At 41.0% G+C, this 22,802-nt stretch overlaps 1 protein-coding gene across 2 annotated transcripts in view; it reads right to left on the bottom strand.

Annotated features, from left to right (window-relative positions):
* Positions 1-13,900: 13,900 nt before the first annotated feature.
* ccdc93 (coiled-coil domain containing 93) overlaps positions 13,901-22,802 on the bottom strand; it is a 44,499-nt gene continuing 35,597 nt past the window's right edge. For both annotated transcript variants that reach the window (XM_008109686.3, XM_003214890.4), the window contains 5 exons: positions 20,807-20,889; positions 18,766-18,803; positions 17,744-17,828; positions 15,685-15,798; positions 13,901-14,132 (listed from right to left, as the gene is read on the bottom strand). In XM_008109686.3, coding sequence (XP_008107893.2) covers positions 14,079-14,132; positions 15,685-15,798; positions 17,744-17,828; positions 18,766-18,803; positions 20,807-20,889 — 374 coding nt within the window. In that variant the 3' untranslated portion in view covers positions 13,901-14,078. The remainder of the gene's footprint in view (positions 14,133-15,684; positions 15,799-17,743; positions 17,829-18,765; positions 18,804-20,806; positions 20,890-22,802) is intronic.

Raw genomic sequence — 22,802 nt, 5'->3', positions numbered from 1 at the left:
ACTGGAGAATAAATGCAGTTGGGACCCACTATAATTATTATTATTATTATGCCATGTTTCTGTGTTGTGCAGACCTGGGAGTCATAGTTTTCCATGGCCCATACCCTTCTCTTGGTGCATTTACACTGAAATGAATGCACTTTAAATACCATAGCTCCATGTTATGTGGTCCTGGGAGTTTTCGTTTCCCAAGGTCCATCCATACCTGTCTCAAGGTGCATCAGCACTGGAGAATAAATGCAGTCAGGACCTATTTTAAATGCCACAGATCAAAAACAGTTGGACAGATTTTCACTCAGTACTTGAAAATGTGACTACTTTGCAACAGATGAGCATCCCTGGAGAGAGAATGTACAAAGCCAGGGGTATCCCCATCAAGGATCCTATCTTTTTTCCCTTTTTTTCATTTCTGATGGACAAGAGGCCTAGGGAGTGGCTTTGGTTTTTGCAGGTAAAGCAATTTCCTCTGCCATTTAGGAAACAGGGTTGTTGTGTGTTTTCCGGGCTGTATGGCCATGTCCAGAAGCATTTTCTCCTGACGTTTCACCCACATCTATGGCAGGCATCCTATGCCTGGGGAGCCTTCTGTCTCATCCCGTCCTGGGAGCATCTCATCCTATCCCAGGGGGGTTTCCTGTCATATGTCCCAGATGGGAGGCATTGAGGCAGGGGTGTCCAGACAGGGGGCCACCAGATGGAGAGTGTCTAAAGGGCATTACGACTTCTTTAATAATACCCTTATACATTTTATATATGCAAACAGATATTAGATGGGGTTGTCTTGATGGGGGGCGTCTAGATGGGGGAGCATCTCATCCCGTCTTGGGGGCATCCTGTCCTTTCCCGGTGGGGGGCTCCCATCCTGTCCCAGGGATTGTTCTGTCTTTTCCCGTTACCTGTGTCAAGCTGTAGATGCATCATTACATTTGTTATGAAACGACTTTGAGATGACTCTTAGTTATATCACAGGGCTTTCTTGGCAAGATTTATTGAAAGCGGGGGCTGTCTTTATCTTCTTCTGAACCTGAAAGAGAGTGACTTGCTCAGAGATTTTTATCCCTGAGTGGGGATTCAAATCCACAAACCACTACACCGCCATGACTCTTATGATTACATCAGATGTTCTAAAAAGTAAATCACATACAAATGGAACATCACTTAGGTTTAAATCCAATTGTTAGAATGGGAACTAGCAAATAAACACTTCTATAAATTTGATATAGTTAAGGGGAAAGATCAGTAGTCATTGACTGGCAGAACAATGTGACCACCATGAATATTTTACATATCTAAGGTTAAAACATTTGAGAACTGTAGGACTCATTCAGAATTACTCATGGAGAGGAAGGAGGTATAAAAGTAATCCTATTTTCCAGACTAGGAACCAGGCTGCAAGTGTTAAGAGATGCCTTTGCACATCCCAATATTACCTCTTACATCCCAGAGTTTCTCAGGTATAGGAAGAGACAACATCATCCATCCTGGTGACTGATAGTTGCTTTTTGCTGACACTTAGCCTCCTTGAAGCAGCTACCCTCCTACATACTAAAAAGTTCATTATCCATTGAGAAGTTTGCACAAAGGCAGAAAAATCAATGGTAAAAACACAGCTAGCTCTCTACAAATGGTACACTTGAGATGAGACAAAGGTGCATGAAATGCATCTAAATTTCTCACTTCAGTGGAAGTGTAAATAATTCTGTTTGTTTCTTGATAGCCGGATTATTGAACAAAGTTGAGGATGGACAGCCGACATTAGTCAGGCCTGAACAGTTTCAATGCCATTTCCTAGTTCTTGCCCATTGTATTGGAGCACGTCCTGCAGTATAATTTCATCTAATTTTCCTGTAACACTAAAACTTATGCTACGTATATTTTATCTTTGACAGAAGCGTTAACCAGGTGGAGAAATAAGATGCAAAGAAAAATGCTTCAGGCTCAGAAGGGATTGTTACAACCTTGCCATAATAAAATCAAGATACTACCTTTGAAAATGTAGTTATAGCAGACTAACGAAGAGGATGAGTATCAGAAAGGGATAACCAGTAAGATATATAAAATATTAATAGAGATTAAAGCAGGGAGGAAAGGGATACAAATAAGGGAAATATGGAAGAACTGGGAATAAAAATAGGAGAAAGAAATTGAGAAAAATTATGGAGAGCAAATCACCTCAAAAATTTATCAATTACACTAAAAGAAAACTACTATAAGATGGTATGAAAATTGTATTTGACCCTGACAAAGACAGATAATAAAAACAAGAGCTGCTCAAAAAAACGTTGGAGGGGTTGTCGCGAAAGGGGGACATATATTCATATGTGTTGGGAATGTAAATATGTACAGTGGTTTTGGGAAAAGGTTGTAGTAGAGATAGAAAATATTATGAAGAAAAGATCAATATAAAACAAGTGGTCATACTGTTATCTATTTATAATACAGATGAATGGAAGAAAATGAAAAAAAATTGATAACAAAAAAATTGTTAATGGCTGCAAGATTCTTAACAGCAAGAGATTGGAAAAGAGAGGTGGAAATTAAACAAGAAGGATGGTACAAGGAAATTTGGAAATTAGCAATAAATGATAAATTAACATGTAATTTAAATGTAAAAAAAGACCTAAGGAAGAAAAATGATTTTGAAAGTATATGGAAGAAATTTAGTGAAAAAACATTAAGAAGAGAAGAAATGAGGTTCTAGTGGGATCATAAAGAAATGGATTCTGGTGATGGGGAGCACAACAGGTAGCACATTGGGGAAAGGAATTAATTATACCATTTATGTGTTTTAAATGCAATTTTTATCCTGTATTTTTGTTTTAATTGATATATTGTATTACTGTTTTATCTTTTTATAGTGTGATTTGTATTATGTTGCCTGTATTTTGTCCTATGTTGTTTGGGCCTCTGCTGTCAAGGACAGAACGCCACAAGATAAGATATAACAAAGTTTATTGGAGTTACAGAACCAAAAATGCCCGTAAAAGACAAGGGCTAGGCAAACACTGGCCTTAAAAGTAAAAAGACACAAGAAAAAACGCTCAAAAGATAAACCGGATTAAACCGGAGTTTAATCCGGGTTAAACCAAAATAGCTTACTTCAGCCTGGGACTTAAACAAGCAAAAGCTGGTGAACAAAAGATTCAAAGGAATACAAAAAACTGGCAGCAGATGCTTCTCTGCTGCCAAAAGCTATGTTTGAGTAACTAAGAGGTTACTCCTCCACACAGCAAGCAATTTCCAGATACAAACACAGCATTCAAGGGCAGAAGCGGTCAGCGAAGTTCCAATCCGGTCCGAAGGTCGTAAGGCAGGTACAGACGTTTGTAGTTCACCAGGTCCAACGATAATCACAGGAAGGAGAGTCCGAGGCCGTAGTCAGTCAGTCCGTAAGTCCAGAGTAAACAGATGGCGTCCGTCAAGAAGACGACGGAGGTCCAAGGTAGTCAGCAAACGAATCACACCCGTCTTCAGGAATTTCCCACACAGAGCCCAAGCGTTCGTCCAGATTACCTTGCCCAACGCAATTAGCCATTGCTTCCAAACCCCATTTTATGCCAGTTTACAACTCCTCATCACTATCAGCTGTTACCCTAATTCCAGGCGTTTCCTCATCACTTTCCTCATCAGAACTGAAACACCTTTGACTATGCCCCACAGCATCCCCAGCTGTGGATCCCGTCCCATCCCTCCAGCTTGTCCACGGGTCTAATCCTGAAGGTCCCCAATCGCCTTCCATACTATCATTGCCAGTGGCACCCAAATCCTCCCTCACACGAGTCCATTCCATGTCATCCTCCTCTGAGCTAACCATCTCTTCCTCCATTCTCTCAGTAAAACCCTCAAAGGAATCCTCGTCAGATGGTTCTGCAAAGATATCCCGCAGCCGCTTCCTTTCTCGCTCCTCGAGAGTATCTGACTCCCGAGGAGTCTTACGACCACGTCTCCCAGTAGCGGAGCCATAAGGCTCAACCATAACATCTGCCCCATGTAAGCCGCCCCGAGTCCCCACGGGGAGATGGTGGCGGGGTTTTTTTATTATTATATTATATTATTATTATATGAATTGCAAAGATTTTTCTATCTTTTGTAACAGAATGAATAGAAATGTAATAAAATTTATTAAACAAAAATGTTGTTAAAGAAATGGGTGGGAAGTATATTAAAATTTATGGTGAAGTAGCAGTGAGACCATATTGTGCCACAATGAGGTGGAGAAGGAAGGGTCCCATTGAACGATACAGTAGGGTACAATTAGCTTACAATTCCCTTCTTTCTTCAAGGCAAGGCAAGGCGGAGGGCGCGAGGCAAAAAGCATGGGGCAAAGGGCCCGGGGCGAAAGGCAAAAGGCAAAAGGTGCAGGGCAAAAGACAAGGGGCAAAAGGCAAAAGGCGTGGGGTGCAAGGCAAAAGGCGCAAGGCAAAAGGTGCCAGGCAAGGCAAAGCAAATAGTTTCTGTAGGCGAGTAGATTTTCTGAATCAGCACTCCAAGGAACCAAACTGAATCTAAAGTTCATCAAAAACTCTTGTCCTCTTGGTGGCTGTTCCATCTACCAGATGATATTTGAGAGATCATTTTCAAGGGTAAGAAATTATTCACCTTAAACAGAACTGGGTCTTTTGATGTAGTGTTCCCTCACTTATCATGGGTGTTAGGTTCCAGGAATAAGTGAAAATCCGCAAAGTAGGGACACTATATTTATTTTAATATTTAAACATTATTTAGTAGTTATACACTATTTTAAGTCTTTATCAACCTCCTCCTGTTGCCACTTGGGCTCCTTTTCTCATCCTTCGGCTTCTTCTTCCTCCCTCCCTTAGGCTGTAAATTGTATTTTTTATGATTTATAATACTGTAGACTTTTAGAGTTTATTGAAAAACCACGAAACAGTGAATCCGCAAAAAGTGAACCACGAAGTAGTGAGTGAACACTGTAAACCCTAAAAGGGGGCTGAAAAACTCGGCTTATATTCAAGTATATTTGATAGTTGAATCTATAGATCCATACTTCATACATATGGAGGACTCACCATATTCATAAACACGAGCCTGCCTATATTTTTTAAGGTTCCACTGAGACCCTTCCCTCTGTTGGACTACATTCATAAGTCAATCTGGTGAGGAAGACAGAGAAGAGGCATTTTTTAGTGCAGCTCCCAGGCTCTGAAATTCTTTTTGAAGAGGTTAGATTGGCAGCTTCCCTGCTCTTCTTCCACAAAGGGATGAGAAACCTCTTGACTTCTGGAACGATAAGTTCAGCATTGCCTTCAAACAATTCTGCAAATCTTTTGGAAAGACAGGCAGACAAGCACCAGCCTTCTGGAAGAAGCAAGCACCACCGGCATTGTAGCCATGACTTACCGATCTTCCCTTATCTCTCCCAAAGGAAAGATTTCCTCCTGTCCCACCTGTTCTCCCACTGATTGTGGGGACCGACCTAGATGCCCTCAAGGGTCCAAGACATGCCTCGGGTGAGGAGGAAACCTGTGTCTGTGTCATCAGCTCCAAAGGTTGGCCCTTTCTTTCTTCTGGGGACCAGGGCTGTGAGACAGGTGGGCGAGTGCTAGGCCTCCGTGGCGCTGTATGCCCTGGATACTACACCCTGCTCCTTCAAGTTCGGAGGAAGAGCAGAGCAGTGTTACAACTCTATTACAACATGGTGTATCATGTTTCCTGGAGCATGTGTGTCTTCCACAATGAAAGGGGGTATAAATAATGCCTTGGAGGAGGTAGTGAGTGAGCAGTCCAAAATTGTCATCATCCATTACTATTATTATTATTAGTAGTAGTAGTAGTAGTAGTAGTAGCAGTAGTAGTATTTCTTACCCTCCTCTCCTCAAGACATAGGGTAGGACAGGAGGAAGTCCTTAATGTACCATAGAAAAAATAACCACTTAAAACACAAGAGGTTAAAACACATTAAAATTGTACTAATTAAATGTAGGTATAAATAAATTTATAGGCAAAAATTAACAAGATGGTCCTTCTGGAGGAGAAAGGTCTTTAATGGTGTCTGAAATTCTGACAGCTCATTTAGACACATTCTGGTTCATTTTCCTGTTTTTTTAAATTACATAAAAAGTTTATTACTAATTTCAAAACATTTCACATCATACAGTTCTTTATCTCCTCCCCCCCAAAAAATGAGTCAGACAGGGGTGTATGAGGTGTGTTCAAAAAGTATACATCTATAATTTTTTATATGGAACAAAGGAAGTTAGGGAGTTATGGTTTGGTGCATATATGTAGGCGATCCCAATACTCATGTTGAATTTTTTCCTGCGTGCAGAAGCTGTCCGTCATCAGTAGACAACTGAGAAGTGAGGAAGTTTAAGTGAGTGCCATGTGAATTTGGTTTCTACCAAAATTTTGAAACAAAGCTACTGCATTAAATTTTGTGTAAAACTTGGTGATTCCCAAGGGAAACGATCTGCAAGATTCGAGGATTAAGCAATTGGCACCACAAAGATGAAGACCATCTAGAAATGAGGTCGTCATTGACCAAGTGAGGACCCTGGTGAGGTAGGATCATCCAATTGTGATCGGAGAACTTGCAGATGAAGGCGAGCATCAGCATTGGATCCGTTCATTCCATTTTGACTGAGGATTTGAAGTTTAGAAGAGACTCAGTGAAATTCGTGCCAAAGCTGCTAACAATCAAGCAGAATCAACTCTGTTTGGAGATCCCTCAGGACATGCCGCAGGTTTCAAACAGTGATCCCAACTTCCTCAACACAGTGACCAGTGTCAATGAGTTCTAGATTTATGGATACGATAATGCACCTGCCCATTTTTCACATTTGATACAGAGTTTCCTGGCAAAAAAAAACCACACCTGTGCTTCGGCAGGCTCTTTACTCTCCCAATGGCTCCATGTTATTTCTGGCTTTTCCCCAAGCCCAAAATGCCTCTGAAAGGAATCCGATTTCAGTCCAGAGACACATCCTATGCTATAACTCGTGGCCAGACAGAAGGAGGACTCGAGAAGAGTTGGCTTGATGCACCTTCCTCCTGACACATTTCTCTCTTTAGCCCTCCATTCGTGCCACTTTGAATTCCACAGCACAGTTGGCCACAGCTGATCTCAGATTAGAACACTCGAGGACCAGGACTTCTCAGTTCTGTGTCTAGGCCACAGTTTTTAAAATAGCTTTAAGCCCATCTTTAAATCTTTTTTTCTGTCCATTAACATTCTGTTTAAAGTTCTTGAGTTGAAAGTGGATTAACTGCTTTGGGAGATGGTGATTGGACATTCAAACAATGTTACCATTGCAGAGAAGTTAATGGCGGAGGATCATCACTTCAGTCCTGGTGGTCTTTGCTTTTTCCAGAGAGTTGACATTTGTCCATCTCTCTTACCAAGAAATCAGCAGGATTTTTCAGAGGTAACATTGATGGTATTGTTTCAGAATTTGGGAGTGATGTCGGTAGATGGTCTACGTTTTACAGGTGTATTGTATTTCAGTGTCGATGCTGACTTTTGTGGAGAGCTGGCTTCCAAGGTAGCGGAAATGGTCATCATTTTCCAATGTTCATCATTAAACTGTATTTTCTGGCATTGTGGTGGGATTAGCTGGTGCCTGCTGAGAGAGCATTTTGGTTTTCTCGATATTCTGTGAGAGGCTGAGCTTTTCGCATGCTACTCCTAAGGTCTCTAAAGTCCTAAGGGCAAATCCAGAGAAGAAATCACAGAGAATGTGATGGAACAGCTACACGCCATCTCAAAAGAGGTGTTGCATCTTTGCTTCCAACAGAGGCAGAACCATTGGGAGAAGTATGTGTCAGCCCAAGAGGATTACTTTGAAGGAGATTAGTGTAAGATTGTTGTATTTTATGAATAAAAATTGGATACTTTTTGAACACACCTCGTATACAGTAAGCTGTCCAATCTCTGCTACTACAGTAGAGTCTCACTTATCCAACACTCGCTTATCCAAGTTTCTGGATTATCCAAGCCATTTTTGTAGTCAATGTTTTCAATATTTCGTGATATTTTGGTTCTAAATTCGTAAATACAGTAATTACAACATAACATTACTGTGTATTGAACTACTTTTTCAAATTTGTCAAATTTGTTGTAAAACATGATGTTTTGGTGCTATAATTTGTAAAATCATAACCTAATTTGATGTTTAATAGGCTTTTCCTTAATCCCTCCTTATTATCCAAGATATTTGCTTATCCAAGGTTCTGCTGGCCCGTTTAGCTTGGATAAGTGAGACTCTACTGTACTACTTTTGTTTCATTGTTGACATAGAATTGCCGTAATGTATTTTCTGATTGTTCATCCAGAGTCTTTCTTGATTATTTAATGATTTCAATTCACCGTTAATTTTATACATGACTTCAAAACTACAATTCTGTCTTGGTCATCTCCTGGGTTAGGACATCAGAGAAGCCTACCATAAGGATGGTAAAATATTTGGGTGTGCCCAGGGAAACATTGTCGCATACAGCCAATTCTCTCAGACAAGAAGTGACTTGCAGTTTCTCAAGTTGCTCCTGACACGAAAAAAGACATCTCCTTGGTTCCACCATTTCATCTGTTCTTTGGTTCCTAGGAGATGCCATTCCCAAATGTCCTTCCAAACTGTGCAATGTTTCCCTGGGGACACCCAAATATTTTACCATCCTTATGGTAGGCTTCTCTCATGTCCTAACCCAGGAGATGACCAAGACAGAATTGATGTATGCCTTCTATAGCCAACACAAGAGAGACCCATGACTTCTTGGAATGAAGTTCAGAAATTGGCAATTTGTGAAAGAGAAAAATGGAGAAATGAAGCAATAGAAGAAATGGATTGTTTTCCTAAGAATGACACTTCAACAGCTGTTAGCACTCTCCCTCTTGTGACCAAACTTCCTGCCACATGGGCCTGCAAATGGGATTCTGGCAGCAGAAGCAGCATTAAGCCAGGCAAGGAATGAAGGCTCCAAGACTTCCATTCCCTCCATCTTCCTTTGCCCGAAATGGGATTCTTCGTTCGTTGAAGGCCCAGAAGGGAGGGGGGAGGAGTTGGAAGGAGAAGACTGCTAGAGGAGCCCTGGCCACAGCCTCAAGAGCAGCTGAGGATGGAAGAGCCCAAGGATGGGCAAAGGGGTTGGGGGTGGGAGAGGCAAAGTTCGATCCTCCCTTCCTTACTTGCTCTTGAGGAGGATGCTGTCAGTTCCCCACTTACACTATCCTCCTTTAAAACCCAGCCCAGCATGGGGCTGCAGCGAAGGAAGGATCCAACCTCCTCTCTTCCTCCCAGAGACCAGACTCCTGTTACCACTGGGGATTCAAGGGCCAGCCTGGGAGAAGGGGCTCAGGGCACTCCTCCCCCATTGGAGAGCACCCACATGCTTCCTTCCCTTCCCTTGGTTCCTCAGGAGGGGCCAGTGATGATGGAGGTATAGGCGTCCCCCACGTTCTCTGACCTGCTGGATTTGGTTGCGTCCTCATCCTCCTCTCAATCCAGGTTGCAAAGGGGCCTTCCTTCCTTGCCTCAAGGGCAGGAAAGGAAGGAGGGCTCCAAAACTGCCATTCAATCCCCCTCCCTTTATGTGACCTTGGATCCTTCTTTCCTTGCAGCCCTATGCTGGGTTGGGTTGAAAAGGTGGAGAGTGTAAATGGAGAACTGATAGCAGACTCCTCAAGAGAAGGTAAGGAGGAAAGAGTCCAATGGTGGAACAAGGCAGGGAGCAGAAGGGGAACCATTGGATGGAAGATGATTTGCTAGATTTGCTGGCATTGCAAAGAATTGTAAATAGGATGAATGGTTAAGTTTCTGGCACTAAAAACTCTAGGACATGTGAATGAAAGGTTTTGGTTTGAAGCTGCTCAATTCTGCAGTGGCATGGATTTGCAAACTTGCTGCGATAAAGAAGAATCCACACTTTAAACAGAAGCGAAAAAATACGCACACACATCCCTCCAAAAAAGCCGTGTGATGCTCATTCAAAGTAAAGTTTCTGGGATTATAACAGACTGATCAGTTGCTGGGATGAGATTTTTTTTACCTTTAAGGATGACTGCAGGATATTTTCATTTGTGTATCTGATCAAGAGAAAATGTGAAATTCATGAAGAGTTTCAGGAATTTTTGTCACCTGAAAGCAACACCTTCATCCAAATGCCTCAAACCTTACGGACCAATAATAGATGCAATTTCTGTGGAGACTTTGCTGAGAAATTTTTCAAAGAAATTGGGATTTATTACAAGGAGACGGTGCCTCTTTTCTGCACCAAAATGTAGTTGCTGAAAGAAAGAACAGGTCTTTGATGAAAATGGCCAAATCCACATTTTGGACTTGACATTGCCAAGGAATCTATGGACTGAAGCTAATGATTTGCAAAACACATTGCCTACGAAAGCAAAGGCTCTTACATCCTATGAACTGTGGTAAGGGTGTCCTCCTAACATGGTACTTTGGAGAATATTTGGCTGTTAAGCTTATCACTCAGTTCCAAAAGACAAAAGAGGCAAATTTGACAGAATAGCACAAGAAGGGATTAGATTCCAATTTCTGACTAGAAGCAAAGGATAGCAGATTTGAAGCCCTCGCATTGGAATGCTTACTCTAGGAAAAGTGATCTATGTGGATGAGATTGTTTAATCATCTGAATTTTCTGTATACCTCCTTGAAAGTCTGTATACCACCTTGAAAACCCTCCTAGTTAATTCACTATTCTTGAGATTTCAGGAAATGTGGTGATGGCATTTCCCAGGAACCAAAGAACAGATGACATAGTGGAACCCAGGAGATAACAAACGGAATCAATTTTTGACTTCTTTTGCCAATGCAAGAGAGACCCATGAGCTATCATTTTGGAATGAAGTTCAGAAATTGGCAATGAGTGAAAGAGGGACATGAAGAAATGCAGCACCATTTGCAGTCTCCTCCTTTACAACCCAGCTCATCATGGGGCTGAAGGGAAGGAGGTATCCACCTTGAAGCCAAGGGAGGCGGCTTGAATGGCTGTGTTAGATCCCTCTTTCCTGGCCTGCTTTTGAGGCGAGGAAGGATGGAAGCCCCATTTGCAGCCTGGATTGTAAGGAGGGGAAGGCAGCGTAATCCAGCAGGTCAGAGAAGGTGGGGGCCAGGGATAGCTCTGTCATGACTGGCTCTTCGTGAGGAAGCAAGGAAGGGAAGGGAGCCCGTGGGCGCTCTTTCTTATTTCCCTTTGGCTGGGCCAGTGGGAGAGGAGCGCTCTGAGCCCATTCTCCCCAGATGGCTGCCAAAGCCCAAGTGTTAACAAAAGTTTGGGGTCTAAACTCAAGTAAATACAGTATGGCCACAGAGTATAACTAAAAATCTTATGTAACCCAAATAGCTACTTATATAAGCATCCCCAACAGATGGCCATCCAGTGTTTGGAAGAAGAAGAAAGAAGAAGAAGAAGAAGAAGAGGAGGAGGAGGAAGAAGAAGAGGAGGAGCCGCCGCCGCCACCACCACCACAACTCCAGGTATCATTCAGTTCAACCTCATTCTGCCAGGCAGAAGAAAAGTATAGCATTTAGTCTTGATTAGCATTGAATAGCCTTGCAGCTGCAAAGTCCGTGTGAGTGTATGTGCATAGAGGTGACCTGGCATTTTTTGTCTGGGGGCACCCTCTGTGGCATAATGTCCAGAGTGGGAGAAATAACTCTTTTCTGTTGGAGGCAAGCGTGAATGTTGCAACTGGCCAGCTTGATTGGCATTGAATACCCTTGCTGCTGCAATGTCAATGTGATGGCATGTTCATAGAGGTGACCTGGCATTTGTTGCCTGGAGGTACCCTCTGTGGAATAATGACTAGGGTGAGAGAAAGAACTCTTCTCTGTTGGAGGCTCTTCCATCTATCAGATATTTGAAAGAGCCTCTTCAAGGGTAAGACATTATTCACCTTGAACTGAACTGAGCCTTTTGTGCTTTTCTACAGTGCTGTTGATGTTCCCTGAAGCATGGATTGCCTCTATACCAGACAAGGGCAAACCTTGCAAATGGCACTCAACTCTTATCACTCTTTTCCACCTAATTCAAAGGAAGCCCCGTGTGTCTTGGACCAGTGCCTGATGGCTGTGGTGGACTGGATGAGGGCTAACAGGCTGAAGCTTAATCCAGACAAGACTGAGGTTCTCCTGGTCAGTTGTGGGACCAATCTGGATATAGGTTGGCTGCCTGTGCCCGATGGGGTTACACTTCCCCTGAGGACACAGATCTGCAGTCTGGGTATTCTCCTGGACTCATAGTTGGCACTTGATGCTCAGGTGTTGGCGGTAGCCAGGAGAGCCACTGCACAGTTAAACCTTGTTCACCAGGTGAGACTGTACTTGAGAAGTCTGACTGTGCCAGGGTGGTCCACATCTTGGTTACATCTAGACTGGATTACTGCAATGTGCTCTACATGAGGCTGCTTTTGAAGATGGCCGGGAAACTACAATTGGTGCAAAGATAGGCAGCCAGGCTGCTAACAGGAGCTAGCTACAGGGAGCGTACGATGTCTCTCCTGAAGCAGTTCCACTTGCTGCCGATAACTTACCGGTCCCAATTCAAGGTACAGGTTATAACCTATAAAGTCCTAAATGGCTCGGGCCCTGCTTACTTGCGTGACTGTATCTCCTCCTATGAACATGCACGGGCTCTTAGATCTGCTCAGGAGGCCTTTCTTTTGCTCCCGCCTCTATCACAAATAAGACTGGTGGGGACGAGGGAGGGCCTTCTCGGTGGTCCCCCCCCCCCGGCTCTGGAACTCTCTCCCTAGGGAGATTAGACTAGCACCTACCTTGGCCACATTCTGTAAAAATTTGAAGACTTGAATGTTTCAACGTGCTTTTGAACAGTAGGTCCGCTTTTATCACCATCCAGTCTTAATTAATTTACTGCCCTAACCCTCAGCACTTTACTCTATTCCTGAATCTCATTGCATTGCGTTTTTGCACATGCTTGCCTTCCCTGTAATTTCTTAATAGCACCACTGTTTAGTCCTGATGCTTGCTATTTATTTTATGAATGTTATTTTATTATTATTGTTTTAATTATATATGCTGTTGTTGTATATTTTTTACATGTTGGTCAGGCTTGGTCCCCATGTGAACCGCTCCAAGTCCCCTCGGGGAGATGGAACCGGATAATAAAGTATTATTATTATTATTATTATTATTATTATCAGCATCTCCCCTTTGGTTCTCCAAATTCCTTCCAACTATTAAGTTAAGTGTTCAACAGTGAACTGCAAATAAATCTGTGGCAAGTGCTGACTCTGGTAGTTCACAGGGCATTGTGCTTTCCACTTGGTATCATTTGGCCCTCAGAGCAAAAAGTCTAACTGTTTATGTGAAGTAATAGGAAAAAAAAACCAGATCTTTATTATTTCCTACCCAATTAAAAAAAAATAAGGCTCATTGCCAGCTTCTGAAGCAACACTGATTGCATTAAGAATCTTCTTTTTCTTAAATTCATCTACCATAGGTTCCTAAACTGGAATACACTGCCAATTTTCTTCAGCTCATGTTTGCAAGTTTCAAATGGAATTCAAAGGCATTTTAGGTTCTGAATGGAGCTTATTGTGAAGGAACTGCTGTACAGACTTCTAGACGCTTAAATTCTAATTCAGAAGGAAAAGAGGCAATACTCAATTTTGGTGCTCATAATCTTCAGACAAAATATCCAGTTTTTTATTGTATGAAATGTTTCCCCAATTAATGCTGAAGACATGAAATAAAGTTATCATGAATGATACTGGTGGAGAGGTCTTTAAAATCCTTTAGAATGTCGAACTGGTGGAAACTGGTTTGAGCTTTTCATACAATGCATCTTGAATTACTCTTTTTACAGTTCAAAACATGATACACGTTTTCTAAACCATATGTATTTTTTCCTGAAATGTTACCTAGTGCAAAGTTTCGGTGAAATACAAAAGAATATCACTCTGGTGTGTCTATCATTCACATGTATGTATGATGTTTATAACACATAAGAAATCATATAAGGTAACATTGCTCAAATGAATTCATTCTTTTAAAAATCACTTTAGTTACTGCATGGATCAAACTGAAGAAATATGCAGAAAATGATATATTCAATCATACAAATGAATCACTGCCTGATGTCCTTCAAGAACTCCTGGCTTTCAGTTTGGATAGAAGAATTTCATTTTTGCGGCATTCCTGTTAACAGAAACAAACAGTGAAAAACAATGCTGTGTTACACAGTGTGTTGCCGAAGGCTTTCTTGGCCAGAATGACTAGATTGCTGTGAGTTTCCCGGGCTGTATGGCCATGTTCCAGAAGCATTCTCTCCTGTCTTTTCACCCAAATCTATGGCAGCCATCCTCTGAGGTTGTGAGGATGCCTGCCATAGATGTGGGTGAAATGTCAGAAGAGAATGCTTCTGGAACATGGCCATACAACCCAGAAAACGCACAGGAACCTATGTTACACAATGATACTAACAGCATTATCATTTGTATTACTATAGAGACATAGCCCTCAGTGAGTTGTCAAAGGCTTTCATGGCCGGAATCACAGGGTTGTTGTGTGTTTTCCAGGCTGTATTGCCATGTTCCAGAAGTATTTTCTCCTGATGTTTCGCCCACATCTATGGCAGGCATCCTCAGAGGTTGCGAGGTATGCAAACCAAACCCCAGTTGGATGAGGCCTATGCACTCAGATGATAACCGGGGTTTGGTTTGCATATGAATGTGCCTTCCAGTCCATAGTCAACTTATGGCAACCCCAAGAATCTCATTACATTCAGAAAACAGGAATTCAGAAATTCCAGACAAGAAACAATCAGGGCCAGCTAACATCTTCCAACAAAGGATTCCCTCAGACCAGAAGCAACCAGGCTTTGAAGCTGCAAGGCCATTCAATGCTAATCAAGCTGGCCAATTGCAACATAGACACTTGCCTCAGGCAGACAAGATGTCTTTCTCCCACCCTGGGTATTTCACAAATATATAAACCCCCTCTTGCTTAGTTTCCAACAGACCTCACAACCTCTGAGGATGCCTGTCATAGATGTGAGCAAAAGATCAGGAGAAAATACTTCTGGAACATGGCCATCCAACCCAGAAAACACAAAACAATCCTCAGTGAATCTAATGCAGACTGAATAGCCCCGCCCCGCCCAAATCCAAATTTATTTAATGCTTAGACCATAGGTCTTTCGCATGCTAGACAAACAAACAAATATACAGACACACACCCAGGCCATATTTTCAACTATCAAGTGTTTCTATCCATTTACAACAGTGGTTCTCAACCTGTGGGTCCTCACGTGCTTTGTCCTACAACTCCCAGAAATCCCGGCCAGTTTATCAGCTGTTAGGATTTCTGGGAATTGAAGGTCAAAACATCTGGGTACCCATAGGTTAAGAACCACCAATTTACAACATAACCTAAATGCTCAAAATGTAAGAAGAGGGGGGAATGAGGGGACTTCCCAAAATCCTGCATAGTAAACCGCTATGTGCATTATGTAGGATGGGATAACATTTGGAATAAAATCTCTCTATTAGAATAGAATAGCTTTATCGTCGTCGTAATATTGCACAACGAAATTAAATGCCTTCCACAGCACACATCACAAAAACAACACACCCTTCCCTCCACACTCCAACCACCATCACGCAACCCCCTAATGAATTAGAATAACTTTAATCCTAATAGAATCTAAATATTCTATCTCCAGACCTCTATGTCCCTTCTCCCTTTTTACCTCTTTAAATTCTTTCACTGTTTTAAAATAAAGCCTCTGTTTCTCAAGTAACTCCAGATATTCGTCATTTAATTGGTCCCTCCTCATTTTATTTTCTTGCTTCTTCTTCTCCATCTGTTGAAAAAGAAAATCCAAGAGTTAAAAATATTATTGCAATGCACAGTAGCTGCCTCCAAATATCTAAGATAGGATCACAAATTACTTTCTCCAAGGGACAAAATGTAAATGGCAAGCAGGCTAAAAGTGAAATTTGAAGGAATATTTGACAATGAAAATATTTAGGAAAATAACTGCACATGTGATTTAGCAAGAGAACATGTGGATGACGCATACCAATGCATCTGTTTCCAGGTATGAGACTGCACAGGTAAATTACTTCTAACATACTTGTTATGTATGTAGCCAGCTACTTATTACTGTACTTAGAATCACAGAATCGTAGAGTTGGAAAAGACCTCATAGGCCATCCAGTCCAACCCCCTGCAAGAAGCAGGAAAATCTCATTCAAAGCATCCCCGACAGATGGCCATCCAACCTCTGCTTAAAAGTCTCCAAAGAAGGAGCCTCCACCACTGTCCAGGGCAGAGAGTTCCACTGCTGAACAGCTCTCACAGTCAGGAAGTTCTTCCTAATGTTCAGGTGGAATTTCCTTTCCTGTAGTTTGAAGCCATTGTTCCGCGTCCTAGTCTGCAGGGCAGCAGAAAACAGGCTTGCTCCCTCCTCTCTATGACTTCCCCTCACGTATTTGTACTCAGTAGATTACTGTAATAAATACATAGATTCATAGTAACTTGACATTCCTTCTCGTAAACCATTTACGCTAAGAGGGGTCATGCCTGGATAGTTTTTGGATGGGAGACACTTTCCCCTTGGAGATAATACCGGATAAATCTATGAAAACATAATGTAGATTTGACATTAATGAACTAGCTAAGGGTCTGATTCAAAATGGGGCAGCTTCAACTACAGCATCACCTAGATTTATGAATTATCTTTGGAAGGATGGCCAGCCACTTATTTTAACAATGTAGTCCTATTTGAATTGCCACAATCTCGTGTTACGTTCATATAGTGTAGAGGTACAAGGAACAAAAAGCATCTACTAGATCAGTGTTTCTCAACCTGGGGTCAGGACCCCTGGGGGAGGGGGTCGCAAGGGGGCTTCAAAGGGGTTGCCGAAGATAATCAGAAAACACATTTCTGATGGTCTTAAGCGATGCCTTTGGTAAAGAAGTCTGAAGATCTCTCCGCCTGACCTTTGGCCCACTTCTATTGTTGGTGGGGCTCTTGATTGTAGGTGAACTATAAATCCCAGAAACTACAACTCCCAAATGTCAAGGTATATTTCCCCCAAAATCCACCAGGTTCACATTTGGGCATATTGAATATTCGTGCCAAGTTTGGTCCAGATCCATCATTATTTGAGTCCACAGTGCTCTCTCGATGTAGGTGAACTACAACTCCCAAACTCAAAGTCAATGTCCACCAAACACTTCCAGTATTTTCTGTTGGTCATGGGAGTTCTGTGTGCCAAGTTTGGTTCAATTCCATTGTTGGTGGATTTCAGAATGCTCTTTGATTGTAGATTAACTATAAATCCCAGCAACTACAACTCCCAAATGACAAAATCAATCCCTTCCCAATCCCACCAGTATTCAAATTTGGGAATATTGGGTATTTGTGCCAAATTTGGTCCAGTGATTGAAAATACATCCTGCATATCAGAATTTACATTACAATTCATAACAGTAGTAAAATGGCAGTCATGAAGAAACAACGAAAATAATTTTATGGTTGGGGGTCACCACAACATGAGGAACTTTATTAAGGGGTCACGGCATTAGGAAGGTTGAGAACCACTGTACTAGATGATCAGTAAAACTGAACATTATTCTACGGATTAAGGACAGCATTGAAGTCTTTATATAAACTTTATCAACCCCCTCCCCTGGACCTCCCTTCTTTTATTGCAACGGGAAAAAAGGAAATGATATTATTGTTATCAACTTTATTTATACCCAGCCTTTTTCCCCGTGGGGACTCAGAGCAGCTAACTAACCTTCATCCGATTCTGTTTAATCCCTTCTACAATCTGTTCCATCTGCCGGAGAAACTGATCTCGGGCACCAGAAGAAGCCATGGCTCTGAAAGAATGGACACCAAGCAAGAGAGAATACTAAGCAAAGGAAGAAACATTCACACTTGAAGTTTTTAAGCTGCAATGGATGCCTTTCTAGATAAACCCTGGAGATCCAATTTTGCTTGAAATTACTGACAAGACACAGACCAAAAGGATATGGGCTGGAGGCAGGAGAAGATGGAGAGCATTATATTTATCCAGTGTCTTTTCCTTCTACAATTAACAGTTTAATGAGGTTACTAAGGGAAGGAAAGATTCCCATCTACTCTCCTGTGCAATTATCTGCCAAACCTACCCATTATTTAAGAAACACCTCATTAAACATTGGAAATCATGGTCGATAATGAACAGACTTCCAGAATTATTGCTACGATGCAGGTTGCCCTCCTTAAAATATTGGTATTAGAATTAACAAACAACATTACCCTATATATGCAAAAACTGCTCCCTTCAACAAGGTAAACTTCTAAATAAGCTTACACGGGTCTCTATGTTGAAGCAATGTCTTGGGTCCTTGAGAAGGATGCCTCCAAGTTCAGAGAGGTTAGTTTCTGAGACATAAAGAAATGTCCCCCAAAAAGCCAAAAAAGGCAGAATGCATGCATTCCAAATCCCAGTGGAATCCAGATTTCAACCGTCTACTTATATTTAATTCAGACTTGGCTTTGTGTGCCAAACACAGAACTGAAAACTGCAAGCAGCACAATAGTGTCACAGTGTTACAAAAGGGGGGGGGGGGTCTAAAAAGTGTTAACATAAATAATTTAAGAGCCAAGAGTGTCATAGTATGAAATATGTGGCCTGTATAAAATCTTTACAGCCATTTCAAATAGTATTTAAAAGGCACACAACTGTTTCCTAAATTAAAATATAAAGAAGTGAAATGGCTAAGCTGGGACATAAGGATAGTAGCTTCATGGAAAAAGAGAAAGACGACTTACTGTTGGAAATTGTCATGAATTGAATTCAACAAGTTAACCTGTAAAAGACAGAAGCATTTTTTGTTAGACTTTCCTTTTCAAAAATGTAATTTTTTTCAAACAATAGGATTGACAACATGATAACATATTCACACATATTTACCATCATCAAATTGCAATGAAATAGAGTCACGTGTTGGATAAGTTTTCTAAAAGCACCCAAGACCCACTGGGTGGCATTAATTAGGAAGTGACAGCCAAATTTATAGTGAAACATTGCAGACAGCCAATTCTCCCACACCAGAAGTGACTTGCAATTTCTCAGGTAGCTCCTGACACGAAAAAAAAAAAAATCTAAGAATTTATCTCTACTTTTTTCTTTCAAAAGACACAAGATTTAAGCATTCTGCTGAATGTTTACACTGTATGCATTTGTATAACAATAAATTCAGTTTTTTTCTATTTAGCCAAACAGCTTGAAAGATTTGAAAAGTTCAAAGCAAACATAATACAGAAGACTCTCAGTTAACCAGAACTCAAACAACTGGAACTATCAAGCAACCGGCAAAAGAAGTCAACAGGAAAATAATTTAAATTTTTAAAAGCGGTTTTTATAACACAGTAAAACTGTGTTACATTAAGTTTGTCCTTCCTTTTAATTACTATATTACAATATTAATATCAAGTCAAAACAGTTTATAGTATGGAGCATAGTATTAGTTAGGCCTATTTTCAATAGTAATTCTCAAGCAATCAGAAACTACATTTATCTGGCATCTATCAATCTCCATTGGTGTCGGTCAACGGATAGTCTACTGTACTACTGATCACTGAATGGACTTTCTGGTATCTCTGAGAAATGTTTTCCTTTCCCAATCTCAAACAGTGCTTCCAGGAGCCTTTGTGCAGAATTAAGCTGGTTCCACTAAAAACTCAGTACTTCACTTCTGTAACTCAACAAAGCTGATGCATCAGAGGGAAGAGTTTTATTTCCAGGGCTTTCAGACCAATGAAGTCAATAAGAAAGGTCAACTGACCCCAGAAAGCATTGGCCCCTCCTGCCTATGGGTCAGAAGTACTCATCCCAAACTAAGAATCTCTTTACATACGAGGGGGGGGGGGGGGGAGAGAAAACAACCAAAAGATATTCTCTATTTTCTGCTGTGCTTTTGATTAGACAATCCCACAGACAACTTGGCCCCAACCAGAACATAAAATCTCATCTTTGCACTTTACTACTATTCTCTATCCAAAGATATTATGCTCCATTTTACATTGCCCTCCATCCTTAATTCTGCTGTCTGATTTACACTTTATCCATCAGCCCTACCCTCAAAATTGATTTGCACCTCTCACCGTGCCCAGGAACTGATTTGTTATTTTAGGTTCATTGGTTGGTTCAATGGTTGCTTTTATATTTTGTTATAATGTTGTGGTTTTATTCTGTTTTGTGCTATTGTCAATGTACTTAGTATGTGTATATTTTAACTATGATGGAGGAGATGGAGGCGGGGTACAAAAATAAAATTGTTGTTATTATTCTGCTATTAAAATCCTTAATGTACAAATTACATAGCATAACTATTCTCTTTTGCTTATCAACACACAGCATGGCAGGCAGTGAGAACAGAAAGCTGTTTTCCAGATCCACTACAGATTACTAAATATATAGCTAAATACTGAATTCACACTCCAGATCTATCTTCAAAACTCAAGGACTAGAAATTGGATTTGAAAGTGAGATAAGATTTTTGTTTAATGAACTGTGAAAAACAGACATTTTTCTGAGCACTGGGAGGGGATCATTTTATGCACATCTTTTATGCAGATTTGAGTACAATGGGGCTTGCTTCAAGGTAAACAGATAGCCACTTTGAGTCCCGTTTGTGGGGTAATAATAAAAATAATAATATAGAGAGCTAGCATGATATTTTCAGTGTTGGACTAGTGGGAGACCCAGATTCAAATCCATGCTCAGCTGTCAATAACAATCATATAGCAACTTATTACATCAGAAAGATTTGCTTTGGGTTCAAACTCAGATATAGGAAAAGCAGCTCACCTCTTTTTCCAAATATACCTTCTTATCATCCAGGGTATTATACAGGGTAAAGAACTGCTTTGTTTCCTTGTGAGTTGTTGATACTGCAAACAGTTGAGCACAGCAACTTATTACTATAGTATCATTATATTTACACATACACATCAATTGCAGAACCCAGCAAATTTAAACAGTTTATTTTAAATGAATGTGATTCCTGGTTTATATACTACTAAAATGAAAATATTTCTGGACTGGAATGTTGACTGAAAACCAGCTTCATTAAGGATCTGACAAATTTTGAGTGCAAAATATTTACTCATTGCAATGGAAACTTGTCTGCTACAATTAAGGTTACAGGTTCAGTATCTTTCTTTTTTTGAAAGAGGCTCATTCATCAATACTACTTCTTACCAAATAATGTTATTTGTATACCCTTTAGCTTTCACAACATCAAAATCTTAATCTCAAAAAATCCTATTTTGATTTTAGCACTGACATTCCACCCATTCCACAGGCAATTCATAATACAACTTCATTTCAATATTATTAAAAGGAACTGAATAATGAAATGAATCAGCCAACTTGAACATTGTAATATGAGTAGAGAACTAGCCAGCCCTCCAGATGTTGGTGGGCTGAAGCTCCCATTGGCTGTGCTGGCTAGGGCTGCTGGGAGTTGCAATCCAGCATCTGAATGGCCAAATGATTCAATATCAAGCATGAAATCCTGTCATTAAAAGACTCATTATATTTGGAATGGGAAATCTGGAGCTGGATTGCATGCTATACCCTTCCCCTACAAAACTAGCTGTGATGATGGTGAGATATGGATTAGGACCAGAAACCTATAACTTATAACTCTTCTTTCTCCCTGTATTGGATTTCATTTATATTCTATCCTTCTTTTGTGAACTATGGGTAAAGACATCTTAACAGACTTAAGTATAATAGGTAAGAACTAGGTTTTCTAGATATACATAATAATTTTTGACTCATCTTCCTACATATAGCCCCTAGTCCTGCTCTTCTTGTAGAACCATTCCTGAGATTTGGGGAACCCTCTGGGGTGGCAATCTGTATGAATGGGGACAAATGGCAAACATCCTTCAGTTGTATGAAAGTAATGCATGAGCCTCCTTGGATCCCAGCCAAAACCCAGCAAATACAATTTTTGCCAAGGTTCTTTGAAGTTTTCAACCTGTTATAAAAATGTTAAAGCGGGGAAAAATACACTCCCAAGCACTCAGACAATCTACAAGAGCCAGCAATGTATCTTAACATAAAATCAACATGCTGTGAATTGTAGCTCTCATAAATTTATTGAAGGCGACAGAATCTCCGCTTGTAAAGCAAAAAGGGTTATTCTAAATGATTTGCAATGCTCGTTTAGCATAGATCAGGTGGAGGGGGGGGGGGACTAGAATCCTCCTAAATCATCAATTCACTACATTAAGCATGGCTAGGGCTGTGATACGGTGGTGGTTCCAGTCTAAAGAGAGGTAATACACTTTCTGACACAGAACACTTTTTACAGCCATTAAAGGGAATGAAAAACCTGAAGAGGCAGAATGATAAAACTCATATATTATTCGTCTTTTGGCTGCCAATACAGCACCAGCATGTGCATGCAAGTGCATACACACAGCAGATTTGGGGGGGGGGAGGGGACGACACCAATGGAAAGGACACATTACTCCTGGATACAATAACAACTAACAAAATGTTTAGGCTTGTGGTGTAGCAGGAACGATGGACATTCAAACAAATGTGATTTAAAAAAAATGACAACCAAGATCTTGAAATATTGTATTCTCTCCATTTGACCTTACTAGAAGCCCCTGGTGGGTTAAACTGTTGTTCCGGAAGGACTGCAGACCGATAGGTCAGCAGTTCGAATCCAGGAAGCTATAGCTCCCCATGCGGGGACATGAGAGAAGCCTCCCACAAGGATGGTAAAACACCAAACATCCAGGCACCCCCTGGCCAACCTCCTTGCAGACGGCCAATTCTCTCA

Source organism: Anolis carolinensis, chromosome 1, assembly GCF_035594765.1.
Source record: "Anolis carolinensis isolate JA03-04 chromosome 1, rAnoCar3.1.pri, whole genome shotgun sequence".
NCBI lineage: Eukaryota > Metazoa > Chordata > Lepidosauria > Squamata > Dactyloidae > Anolis > Anolis carolinensis.
Note: the sequence above shows the minus strand (reverse complement) of the source record. Positions and strands in the feature narration are given on the sequence as shown.